This window comes from Chlorocebus sabaeus, chromosome 5, assembly GCF_047675955.1.
Source record: "Chlorocebus sabaeus isolate Y175 chromosome 5, mChlSab1.0.hap1, whole genome shotgun sequence".
NCBI lineage: Eukaryota > Metazoa > Chordata > Mammalia > Primates > Cercopithecidae > Chlorocebus > Chlorocebus sabaeus.
In genome coordinates this window covers 84,713,546-84,725,869 of record NC_132908.1, presented here as the reverse complement: position 1 = coordinate 84,725,869, position 12,324 = coordinate 84,713,546, and the positions used below count along the sequence as shown (strand labels likewise).

The 12,324-nt window shown below is 56.9% G+C and overlaps 1 protein-coding gene across 1 annotated transcript; it reads left to right on the top strand.

The window, feature by feature from the left end:
• The first annotated feature begins 5,226 nt into the window (after window positions 1-5,226).
• LOC140711634 (uncharacterized) lies at window positions 5,227-12,324 on the top strand. Its single transcript, XM_073014944.1, is given in 6 exon segments — window positions 5,227-5,631; window positions 6,777-6,925; window positions 7,900-8,071; window positions 9,392-10,007; window positions 10,010-10,197; window positions 10,199-12,324. Coding segments are annotated over 6 exon segments (1,650 nt in total). The 3' UTR covers window positions 10,319-12,324.

Below are 12,324 nucleotides of genomic sequence, written 5' to 3'. Positions count from 1 at the left end.
TTTCTCTTCCTGTTTTTTAAATTAAGGTGAAACTTACTGCACATAAAATTAAGGTTTTAGACTATGACACAGTAGGTGGCATGAGGCGCATGCTGTACTATGCCTTCCGTTTACTTCCAAAGTCTTTTCATCATCCCCAAAGACCACCCAATGACTGCCCATCCCCGCTAGCTCCGGACAACCACCCATGGGCCCCCGTCTGCTCTGCCATGTCACAGGGATGAAGCTGGCCACATGTGGCCCTCGCCTCTGGCTTCTTCCAGTTTCATGACATTCTCCAGGCTGGCCCACACCGCAGCATGGATGAAGCCCTCACTCCTCTGTGGCTGAGTCTTACTCCTCGGTGGGGAGAGACCTCATGTTAGGTAAGCAGGCATCAGTCCATCCAAGGACATCTGGGTTGACTCCACCTTTTGGCCATTGGGGGAACTGTAGAGATAGAAGTGCCATTTTCACCCCAACCCACAGTGCTCCCTCTGAAGTCTGAGTTGGAACCACCTACCTCTCAACGGGTCCAGATGGCCCTATTCCTCCAGCATTTCCAAGAACATGCCTGGCGCACATTGTCACCTAGTCTCAATCCCATGGAGGGACCCTGGAGTTGCTTCTAATCATTGTTCAATGTCTACCCTCTCTGTGCATGGCTCAGGAAGAAGGTGGGGTGGGGAAGAGAGATCTCTGAGTGATCAGGTTGTCATGGGGGCTCCGGACGCTGCTTCCAGTGTTGGTCGACGTTGGTGGATTCCAAGTTCTAGAGCCTCTGTCGGCTCAGATGAAATATCTGAAGTTGGCACAAATGCAGCCATCCTCAGGTGGGACCCCATCACCCTCAGGAAATCCCGGGCATCTCTGGGCAGCAGGAAGCTGGGCAGGTCCATCACCCTCAGGAAAGCCAGGGCATCTAGCCAGGAGCTAGACAGCATCACCCTCAGGAAAGCCAGAGGGTCTGGGCAGCACGGAGCTGGACAAGTCCATCACTCTCAGGAAAGCCAGGGGGTCTGGGCAGCAGGGAGCTGGGCGGGTCCCATCACCTTTGGGAAAGCCGGGGCACCTTTGGGCAGCAGGGAGCTGGGCGAGTGCATCACCTTCAGGAAATCCAGGGAGTCTGGGCAGCAGGGAGCTGGGCGGGTGCATCACCCTCAGGAAAGCCAGGGGATCTGGGCAGCAGGGAGCTGGGCGGGTGCATCACCCTCAGGAAAGCCAGGGGATCTGGGCAGCAGGGAGCTGGGTGGGTGGATCACCCTCAGGAAAGCCAGGGAGTCTGGGCAGCAGGGAGCTGGGTAGGTGCATCACCCTCAGGAAAGCCAGGGTGTCTGGGCAGCAGGGAGCTGGGTGGGTGCATCACCCTCAGGAAAGCCAGGGTGTCTTTGGGCAGCAGGGAGAGTCCCCCGTCATCCTGTGGACATCCTGTGGACATCTGTCATTTGTGCAGAAGCCTTGATGTAAGATAGAAGCAACATTTCCTGGAAGTTTCTTACAAACTTAAACCAAGGACAGAGGGTCCCAGAGGAACTGAGGGCTTTGCTGTCCACTTTAAGTGGAGGGAATTCTTTTTCATTCCTTTATCATCACTAAAAGTTGGATTTCAGAGCAAGTACTCAAGCACATGGAGGAAGATGAGGGAGGGAAGATGGGAGGAGGGTGAGGAAATATGGGCATCTGGTTCCTTGGCTGTGCACTCAGGGGACCCTGGGGGACCACCTGCTTAACAGGCAGATGCCTCTGTGTGTCGCCGTCAAAGTGAGGTTGTGGCTGAGCCCGGTTAACACTCGGGGCACCCATGCACGGCTGGAGCCTGTGCAGTCTCTTGGTGACAGCAGTGACCACATGGCGTCCTCCTGCAGGGACCATGTGGCTGGCTTTTATTCTCTCTATCCTTGGGTGGAAAGAGGAGGAAGAAGCGATGAGTCCTGGCCTTCTACCTTCAAGTAGGTCAGAAATGTTTTCATAAGATAAAAGTTACAACTGAAAGAAACAGCAGGTCTGGGCGTAAAAACCCTGTGTTTTCAGCCTCGAGTGTGTGTGGGAGAGCGGGAGCTCAGGATGTCTCTCCTGGGGGCCATGAAGCAGGAAGAAAGGGCTGTGGGGCCAACGCCAGCTCCACTTTACATCCGGGTGCTGGGGCTGCCACAGCAAAGTGCCACAAACTGGGGGGTCCATGTGACAGAAATTCGCCCTCTCCCTCACTGGAGGCCAAGTCTTAGATCCAGTTGTTCCAGGGCTGTGCACCCTCTGAGGGCCCCAAGGAGGCCCCTTCCTGCCTCCCCCAGCTCCCAGCGGCTCCCGGGGTGGGGTGAGGTGGGCAGCCACGTGTTCAGAGCTCCCAGGTGTCTCCAGGGCTCCACCAAGGCTGACACCCTGGTTGGCACTAGGACTCTGATTAGGATTTTGGACAAAGCATTTCCTCCACGGGCAGACACAGAGCACACCCCTGGGTAATAGCATGCCCAACTTTTTAGAAGAGTCACCAGTCAAACACTGGCCGTCCAAGTGAGAATCAGTGAGATTGCAAAGTGGTTGTCATTAGTGAGGGTGTCAGATGGCCTGGTGTGTTTAAGTAACCAAAAGCAAGTCCTTCTGATACCTTGCATGTTGGAGGGGATATTCCAGTGCTGGTTAGAATTAAAACCCAAAGCAGGTCATTGATTCTGATGGGAGTGCCCTGGCCCTAGGATCATTAAGAAGGGTTTCAGGGAGGAAAAACAGATGATATTGTCTGTCCCTGGTCCAAATTCATGGTGCATCCCCACTTCCATAGGAATTCCATGCAGGTCTTTTATATGCTGCTATATTTCATATCTGTTGCTGTGCTGCTACACACTCCAAAACTTAATGGCTTAGAGAGCAAAAAATCACTTTTTATCTCTCACAGACTATTAGCCAAGAAAGTGGGAAGTGCTCAGCAGGGTGGTGGCTGCATCACCTGAAGGCTCAACTGGGGCTGGTGGCTCCCTCACGAGGCAGGTGGGCTGGCACTGGCTGTTGGCTGAGGGCCCCAGTTACTCTCTGGGGCCTGCCTGAGTGTCCTCACCGCATGGTGGCTGGCTTCTTCTAGAGTGAGTGAGCCAACAGGCCAAGTGAAGGCTGCAATGCCATTATAATCCAGCCTCAAGGGGAAGTCACACGTTGACCACCACTGTACTCTATGCTGACCACATAGACCAGCCCTGCTGTGTGGGAGGGGAGCACCCATAGACAAATACAGGAGTTGGGGGGTCACTGGGGCCATCTGGGAGGCTTGCCACCATCACCCGTCCTGTTCCCTAAATGACCTGCATCCCCAGGTTTCCTATTCTCAGCATTATGTGCCACCTTGAGGGGCTGGGAATGAGAAAAAGTATTATTTTCAGACAGAAAGCATCTCTTTTATATTTAACAGCCCTTCCTTTAGTTTATCTCTTCCCTCTCTTTATTTAAAAGTAGCAAGAGGCCAGGTGTAGTGGCTTATGCCTGTAATCCCAACAGTTTGGGAGGCTGAGGCAGGTGGATTGCTTGAACCCAGAAGTTTGGGACCAGCCTGGGCAACATGGCAAAACCCCATCTCTATTTTATAATATTACTGTTTTTAAAAAATGAATAAATAAAATAAAATAAAGTGCAAGATATGCTACCCTCAGTGCCCTCCTTACAAAGCTTGCTAGCTTGATCATTCAGCTTGTTGAGCCACTTTCCACATTACTGCAGGCCATGGTCTTGCTGATAGAATAAGAGTGCCTATTTCTGGTGGGGTTTGACTGAGCATTCTTGCCTGAAGTCTCCTGAAGCTGTAGTCTTGCATTAGCTGGAGTTGCAGTCTCATTTGAAGGCCTGACTAGGGCTGGAGGAGCCACTTCCCAGGTCACTCCATCACACACTGGCCAGTGGTGCTGCTGGCCAGAACTCAGTTCTCTCCAAATGGACCCTGTCATGAGGCCACTTGAATATACAGCATGGTGGCTGGCTCCCCTCAGAGTGGATGACCTGAGAGACCAACACAGAAGCTGTGGTGCCTTGTACAGCTCAGTCACAGAAGTCACACGCTGTCAGCTCTGCCATGTTCCATGGGTCACATGCATCAGCCCTGAGTCAATGTAGGAAGATGATAAACCCCAGGAGGTATGGGTCAGTGGGTTCATCTTGGAGGCCACAGAGCTGTCCCAGCGCTGTCCCAGAGGGGGATTCAGTGACAGGGCCAAAGGGATTCCAATGACTCAACCCGAGAATGACCAGATTAGACAGGACTGATCAGGCTAAGATGATGAAAGGCCAGCTGACATGACACATGGGACAGGCCCCGGACAGAGCCCCTGGATTGAAGTCTCCACCCCAGCACTTCCCACCTGGGGTTTGGGCTTCATCCATCGGCAAGGCAGAGATGATAGCGAAACCCAGCCTTCCTCCCACCTGTGTGCGGGATGATCAAAGGAGCAAACAGAAAAAAAACAGGAAAGTGCCAAAGAGTCACATGATTATCATTTATTTTTGTTACTAGAATGATAAATCCCTTTAAAAATAAACAGCTTTCTTGGATATAATTAACATACTATACATTTCACCTGTGTGAAGTGCACAGTTCACTAGTCTTCAGTCTATTCAGAGTTGTGTGACCATCATCATTATAGAATAAGGTCTAATTGATGCTTAAGAGCTGACGACGATGATGATGATGATGGAGACAGAGTTTGCTCTGTCCACCAGGCTGGAGTGCAATGGTGCTATCGTAGCTTACTGCAGTGTCCACCTCCTGGGCTCAAGTGATCCTCCTGCCTTAGCCTTCCGAGGACTCCAGGCATGAGCCACCACACCCGGCAGATTTTTTTTTTTTTTTTTAGTAGAGGTGAAGATTTGCTATGTGGCCCAGGACTCAAACTTCTGTGCTCAAGCGATCCTCCTGCCTTGGCCTCCCAAAGTGCTGGGCTTATTTTTAGACCATAATGAAAAGTTTCAGTTGATGTTACAGGAAGTGAGCCAGGGAACGCTTTACCCCCAGGCTCTAGGAACCATCAAGGTCAAGCTAGAAAAGGGCATCGGCAAGAAGGGGTGTCTGCAGGCGTTAGGGCTGAGCTCTCTGTACAGAGAGAATTCCGCTGTGTGGAGCAGCTGCACTCCCTTAGGGGTGGCTGGGTATGAGGGCTATGGCCTGTCCTCGAGGGTCCCACCTCTTCCCCAACTCCCCGGCATCCTAGTCAAGATTCAGGGGATGGGACTTCCCCTGGAAACCTGGAAAGCAGGGAGCACCGACTGCCCATGGACACCGGGAAGGAGGGAGCGTTGCCGCCCGTGGTCCCTGAGGAGGGAGCGTTGCTGCCCGTGGACCCTGAGAAGGAGGGAGCGTTGCCGCCCGTGGTCCCTGAGAAGGAGGGAGCATTGCCACCCGTGGACACTGGGAAGGAGGGAGCGTTGCCACCCGTGGACCCTGAGAAGGAGGGAGCGTTGCCGCCCGTGGACGCCTGGAAGGAGGGAGCGTTGCCGCCCGTGGTCCCTGAGGAGGGAGCGTTGCCGCCCGTGGACCCTGAGAAGGAGGGAGCGTTGCCGCCCGTGGACCCTGAGAAGGAGGGAGCATTGCCACCCGTGGACACTGGGAAGGAGGGAGCGTTGCCGCCCGTGGACGCCAGGAAGGAGGGAGCGTTGCTGCCCGTGGTCCCTGGCTGCGTGCCCTACCCTTGGCTCCTCCACCCAAGAGGGAAGTCGAAGCTGTTTTTCCAAAGCTCTTTCTCCCCCACCTCCCCCAGCTTCCCTCTAAGAGTTCCTGCTGGTGTCCTCCGCCCCCAGTCCACCATCCAGGAGCCAAGAATTCGTGGCAGACCCCGAGCACAGCTCGCCAAATCATTCGCTCATTGTTAGACATCTGGGGTTTTCAACTGTTTGTTTTCATAAAGGACACTCTAAATGCCCCTGGGCAGCGGCTCCTCTGGAGCTCCAGTCCGAGAACCTCGGGTGTGAAATTCTGTTCTCAGCTCCACCCCTGCCCAGGCTGCTCTACCATCCCACGAGAGGCTGCAGTTGGAAGCCCCTTGACACCCCGGCCTCCATGGGTGTGAGCATCCCCAGCACCCAGACCTCGGCTTCTCGGTACCGTGTTCCATTCAAAGTGGCCAGGACTCCTGGGAGAAATGGCCAGCTCCAGTCTGGGAAGGGAAAACACCAGAGGCTTGTAGGAGATCGCCACCCTCCGGGGCTACGAGTCCGTGCCCGAGCACTCAGGAGCCTGCTCGATGTGGGGCGTGGGGGGTGGCAGCCAAGGGTGCCAGGAGATGGCCTGGGGCACAAGCAGCCCTACAGCTCAGTCTCAGACAAGCAGCTGGAAGCCTGGCGGTGCATGGACTTCCCACGACTTTAAAGGATGCCCCACAGAACATGGATTAATCATCATAGAGAGAAAGGACAACGTTGCAGGGGAGCCTGCAGACACAGCATCAATAAAACCGTCGGTGTTCATGTCACCAGAGACAGTCCAGGTGAGATTTTACACCCCCCGCCAGGACACCCGCGGAGCGCAGCCTCACCCACTGCTGTCCCTGCCCACCCAGGATCTCATCACCAGGAATCGAGAGGCAGACCCAGCCGAGGGTATCCTGCAAAGCAGCCCGAGTGCCCACAGCGTGGAGGGGCCAGGAGCCAGAACAGGCTGACAGAGATGGAGGAGAGAGGGCGGCTTGGAGCAGGGCGTGACGCCCGCAGATTCCCCTCTCAGAACCTCGTGGGGACAATGGCCGGGCGGCAGTGCGGCCTCGCATGGACCTGTCCATTCCCGGATTCTGACGGTGCTGAGGGCTTTCGAATGTCCTTGTGTGCAGGAAACACAACCCAAAGAGCTGGCTGTGTGGACCGCAGTGCAGCCCCCCACGGGCCTCTCCCAGCCTGAGCGGCGCCCTCCTGGCCACTGTCCACTGCTGCCTGAGACCCTGCCCCAGCAGAAGGCACAGGCTGGGGCGGGCCTGCAAGAGTGAACCAGGTTGGCGAGGAGGGGCCTCCCAGGGCCGAGGCATCTGAGCAGTGAAAATAGGTTTAGAAACTTAGAAACCTTTAAACCTATAGACTTAGAAACTTAGAAGCTTAGAAACTTAGAGACTTAGAAATTTATAGACTTAGAAGCTCAGAGACTTAGAGACTTAGAAACTTAGAAGTTTAGAAAAGCCACACCAGGTGGCTATCTAAAAGCACCCACCCAACGACCAGGTGGCCATCTAAAGCACCCGCCTGATGTCCGTGTGGCTATCTAAAACACCCACCCATATTCCTGGAACTCAAACAGAAGAACAAGTCCGGGAAATACCCCGCGCGGGTTCAAACCAGGTTCAAACCAACCAATTAAAGTAAGACATCTCGCTCAGGCCATAACCTGCTCCAATCATCTTGCGCCTCAAGCTTTGTAAAATTTTGTGGTTTTTTGCCTTTATAAACTGTCTGTAACAAGCATTCGGGGTCCTGTGGCCAACTTCGGACATAGGACCCTAGCGCGCTAGCAATAAATCTCTCCACTGTGACTTCCGTGTCGAGTGGTCTCTCGCGACGACCCCTGCCCAGGAAGGAATCTAAAAACTAGGTTCCTACAGCAGCACCCTGCAGGACGGGCAGGCCCCTCATGCCCCAGGCACCCGCACGGGGCCTGCGATCTCATGCATTCGAATGGTACTGCATGGGCCAGTGTGTCCCGGGGGATCCTGTCGGGTGCCCTCCTCAGCTCTTCCACCTTCCACAGTAAGTACTTCGACAGTACGGCTCATGGTCACCCCAAGTCCCCGAGAAGGAAAGAGAGCGATGCCATGGAGATGGGAGGCCAGTCCTGTGAAGGGCACCATAGTCCTGGGCACCACCTCTCCTGGGGAATGGGGGCTTGGGCACCTTCTTCTCCTCCTTCCTCCCTTCCTCCTCCCTTTGACTTGCACCCCCAAAATGACAGTATCACCCCCTCCCCAGTTGCAACAACCCCAAACATTCGGACATTGATTTGTGTTTCCTGCATGGGGGCAGAAACCCTCCTGTTCCAGAACCGCCGGGCCCCCACATTCCCCCACGGGCAGGGACCCATCTCACTCCCCCGACCCCCAGTAGCCCACAAGGCTCTGGCCCCCACCCCCATGGCTGCTTGGTGAAATGACAGCCCTGCTCTGCTGGGAGCCGGGAAAGAGGAAGGGGCTGGGGAAGGGAGTCCAGCTTGGGAGCCCTGTGAGCCCCTCTAGGAACCTGGCCCTGGCTGGAGAGAGAAGCACTGGGATGAAACACACTCTATTCACAGGGGCACAGGATTGCCATCTGCAGTGCTTGTGCTAAACTCTAGCAACGAGCAGATGCAGGCTTTCCTCGCTGGGTCAGCAGCCCGGGGCCTGGAATCAGCTACGCCCACTGCGCTGAGATCAGCTTTGAAAAGCCCCCATTGCAGACCTGCGGCAAAGGGGCAAAGGCCAGGGGAAGCTGGAAGCTATGCTAAGGCTGCTCTGCCGTGATCAGCCCGGCCTGGGGCGCCCTGGGGGATTCCTGAACTGCCTCCTAGACCCCTCCCCCACCCCCAGTATGAGGCCCTCCCTCAGGCATGCCTGGGCTGTGGAGGCGGAGAGCCTGGGACTGCACGGAGAAGCCGTGCCCTGCGCCCACTCGGCCTGGCCGGGAGCCCGGGACCTGTGTGGTCACACCCGGAGGGCCTCACCGGCAGCGGCGGGGGCAGACTCTGTGGGGGCACCCCCTCCTCCAGCAGGGCTGGCCCCAGTGGGGTGGGAGCATGTGGTGGAGGGCATGACCTCTAGGAGAAGTTTGGCTGGAGCAGCCCTGGGGGGCAGCCAACTGCCGGGCAGGGTCTCCGGTGGCCCATTTCCCATGACAGGTGGCCTGGCCGGGAGGGAAGCACAGTTTCCACCACCTGAGCCCAGCTCCCAACTCCGGGCGTTCAGATGGGCTCGTGGCCACCAGGCTGTTGGGTCCGAGGCGGCAGCCGGCAGGGTCTGAAGGCCACCGAAAGGGAAACGTGCCCCAACTCAGACCCCCTGGCCATGGGCAGGCGGCCTCGGCTCACTCCTCTACTCTGGGTCCTTTGCCCGCAGTGACACCTCCGCACCCAGCACCTTCCTGTGTAAGAAGTCAGGGAGTTCGAGACGAGATCGAGGCTGATCTGGGCCTTGTGTGGCTCCTGCTCATAGGATCCTGGGGGCCGTTTCAGGAAGAGCCTCAGGACATGGAGAATGCTCAGTATCCCGGCTGCCCCGCCAGGCAAGAGGTGGAGGGAATCCAGGGGGCGTGGTCCTCACCCACTGTCAGCGCTGGCAGACCCCAACACTCATCCCCCAGCCCCAGGCACACAACCTGCGCTGCCGCCCCTCTCCCAGCCCTGCTGCCCCTCTCCAGGCCCTGCTGCAGTGGGTGTGTTTGGTGCTGCTGGGGTGGGGTCAGGGGCCAGATCCCATCATGAATTTGACAGAAAAGGAAATGGGCTCCGAGAGCAGGTGAGGCTCAGCCAGGGCCCCGCAGCTCTCACCCAAGGGCTGAACTCCAACCTTCCCAGCCCGGCTCTGTTTCCCGAGCTGTGGAAAATGCCTCTGTCCACCCGGCATGGCTGGGTAGTGCCTGCTTCCCCCACACCAGCCACAGGCCAGCTCCCCAGTCCTCTGCGGGAGGGTTGCTGGTCTCTGTTAAAAACCCCCCGGGTGACTTGCATGCCGCCAGGACCTGTGCCCCCGGGAGACACTCTGGGGAGGGGTCACCACAAGGAAACCTCAGTCCAAGCTGCCCAGCCAAGGCCGGGCATGGCTGTGCCAGCACAGGAAGGCAGGGAGGGGTCTCCAGGGCAGGCAGCTCTCCCCTCGGCCCAGTCCCCTGTGTGAAGTGCTCAGCCCAGGCAGGAACGTGCTTCCCCCTCAGCCTCCTCCAAGCCGCTGCAGGTCCCGCTGGTTCCCCAAATGACTCCTGTCCTGAGCCGTGGGCTCCTGACCACGCACCTACCTTGCACGGCCTGAACAAGAGTCTGCGCCAGGGACCCCGCTCGGGAGGGGCACCGAGGAAGCCAAGGGCCCACACAGGTGAGGGGGTCTCGTGTCTGAGCTCACCCAGCCCAGGCTCAGCAGCAGCCTCAGAATTTCCTGGCATCTGCTTGCCTGTGTTGCAACCCAAGTGGGGTGTGCGCGCCGCCTGAGAGAGAAAACACTCGGGGAGGATTATGTAAGCGCTTTCCTCCCCAGCACAGGGCTGTCTTGGGCACATCAAGACCAGACCATGTGCAAAAGCACTTCGGGAGAGTGGCAGGAGCCGAGCTGTCTGGGAGGGATTAACCCCTTCCGGGATGCTGGTGGCTCGTCCTGGGGAACGTGGGACTGGTCAGGATTGCAGCACGCGGAGGGGTGGAGTGTGAATGTGGAGGCACCGGTGCTGTGTGATTTCCCACAAGTTGTCTAACCTCTCTGTGCCTTCATTGCCTGACTCAGCTGTTTCCAATGCAGCTGATTTTAACAGCACCTGTTTCATGAGGCCACAGCCAGGATTCTGGAAGGCAAAGCACAGAAAGCCCTCAATGCAGTTTGAGGCTCCAGGCAAGGCTCAGCTGACAGTAGCTGAAAACAGCAGTTCCAGCCACAGAGTCACCCACCCTGCCCACCACAGAACGAACAAGGATTTCCAACTTTGCTCGGATTTGTGGTGACCACTGGGTTTGGACTTTAGGAAAAGCTCATTTGCCTTTGGGCAGAAGCGACCGGAGCTGGGGTCACCTGAGGTGGGGGCAGGAACCTCTCGTTGGCTGATGCGGGAGCTGGGGAGGGGCCGTCTGTGTGGGGCAGCTCTGGACACAAACCTGTCGATACCTGTGAAACCTGTCAGGCTGAACCACCGTCCAGCAAGCGAAGAGACCACACTGGACCACGGTGCAGTCACTTGGCCAGCTCCCCTCCCCGGGTCCCCATAGCCCTCATGTGTGTCCCAACTCCGAGCAGGTGGCCGACAGTGCACCCTGACAAGGCACGCGTGTACCATCGGGAACACCTGCTTCTTTAAAGTGACCGGATGGTGCCCAGGACCACAAGAACCAGCCTCACAGCAGGGTGCCCAGCCTCCTTCTCCCTCCGCTGTTAACATTTTTGCCAAGATTCCAAAAATGAAGCTGCAGCTGAAAATAATTTCTTTTTCTTCTATAGCCCAAATGAATGATGGTGTAGAGATTTTCCCATCATGAGAACTGTGGGCTCCATTTGTAGTAGGCCCAGGGGGTGACATGTCTGAGGTTGGGGTGCCTTGGGGCCAGAGCCCAGAGGAGAACCCACGTTGGTGTTCTAGTAACGTGAACCCTCATAAGATCTTCAGGACAGCAGAGGCAGCAGAGACGCCGGTGGGCAGGGAGAGCCGGCCCAGCCAGCCCCTCAGGAATGAGGTTCAGTCCTATTCTAGCTCAAAGTGATAAACCTCATCTCAGACGGCTGCTTGTGACTCCAGGAGACCACCAGGCCCCGGTGACAGCCAGAGCGGTACCCAGTATATCAATCCTGCCCACCTGCCTGGCGTGGCTGGGAGACGCGGCCGGGTGCTCTCCGTCTCTCCCTCCCTCTTTCACTGCTCCCTGAAGGCAGCATCTAAAGAGGCTGAGGCTGTCCTGTTGCCGCCCTGACCTCTGGGGAGAAGCCCGCAGTTCTGATTACGGACCTCAGATGGGGAAGCGCACAGGAGGCCTCGGGTGGCCAGGCTATGCTGCTTCTCCCTGGATGGGCAGAGCTGGCACATAGGAGGCACTTCACAGGTGACTAAGGAGGCACAGACCCGAGGCCTGGGGGACTGCAGTGTCCCGTGGATCCCAGCTGCGGCTATCAGGCCCACGGGTGGGAGAGCCAAGGGAGGGGCTCAGCTGGGCAATGGGATGAGAGCGGTCGGGGACACTGCTGGGAACTCCCTTCACTGCAAGGCCAACAATGTGCGTAAGCGAACAGGGCGGGAGAGCTGCGTGTGGCCTCAGGCAGTCACTCGGCCTCTCCGCCCGTTTTCCTGGTCTGTAACATGGACCGAAATGCCCGCCCCGTGGTGTTCTTTGGGCAGTTTCTATAAATGCTTGGCCCAGCCTCCCCAGCACATGGCTGCTATCTGGGGTACTGTTCTGTTATTTTCATCCCTGCCCCTGCTGTTTGCTTAGACTTCCCCTGACTCCAGTGAAATCAGCCTCCACAGGCATTTCGTCAGCCCCTTGTTCATCCACAACACGGCTAGGCAGGTGTGCTCAGGAGGTCTGAGGCTTTTTTTTTTTTTTTTTTTTGAGACGGAGTCTCGCTCTATCGCCCAGGCTGGAGTGCCGGGGCCGGATCTCAGCTCACTGCAAGCTCTGCCTACCGGGTTCACGCCATTCTCCTGCCTCAGCCTCCTGAGTAGCTGGAACTACAG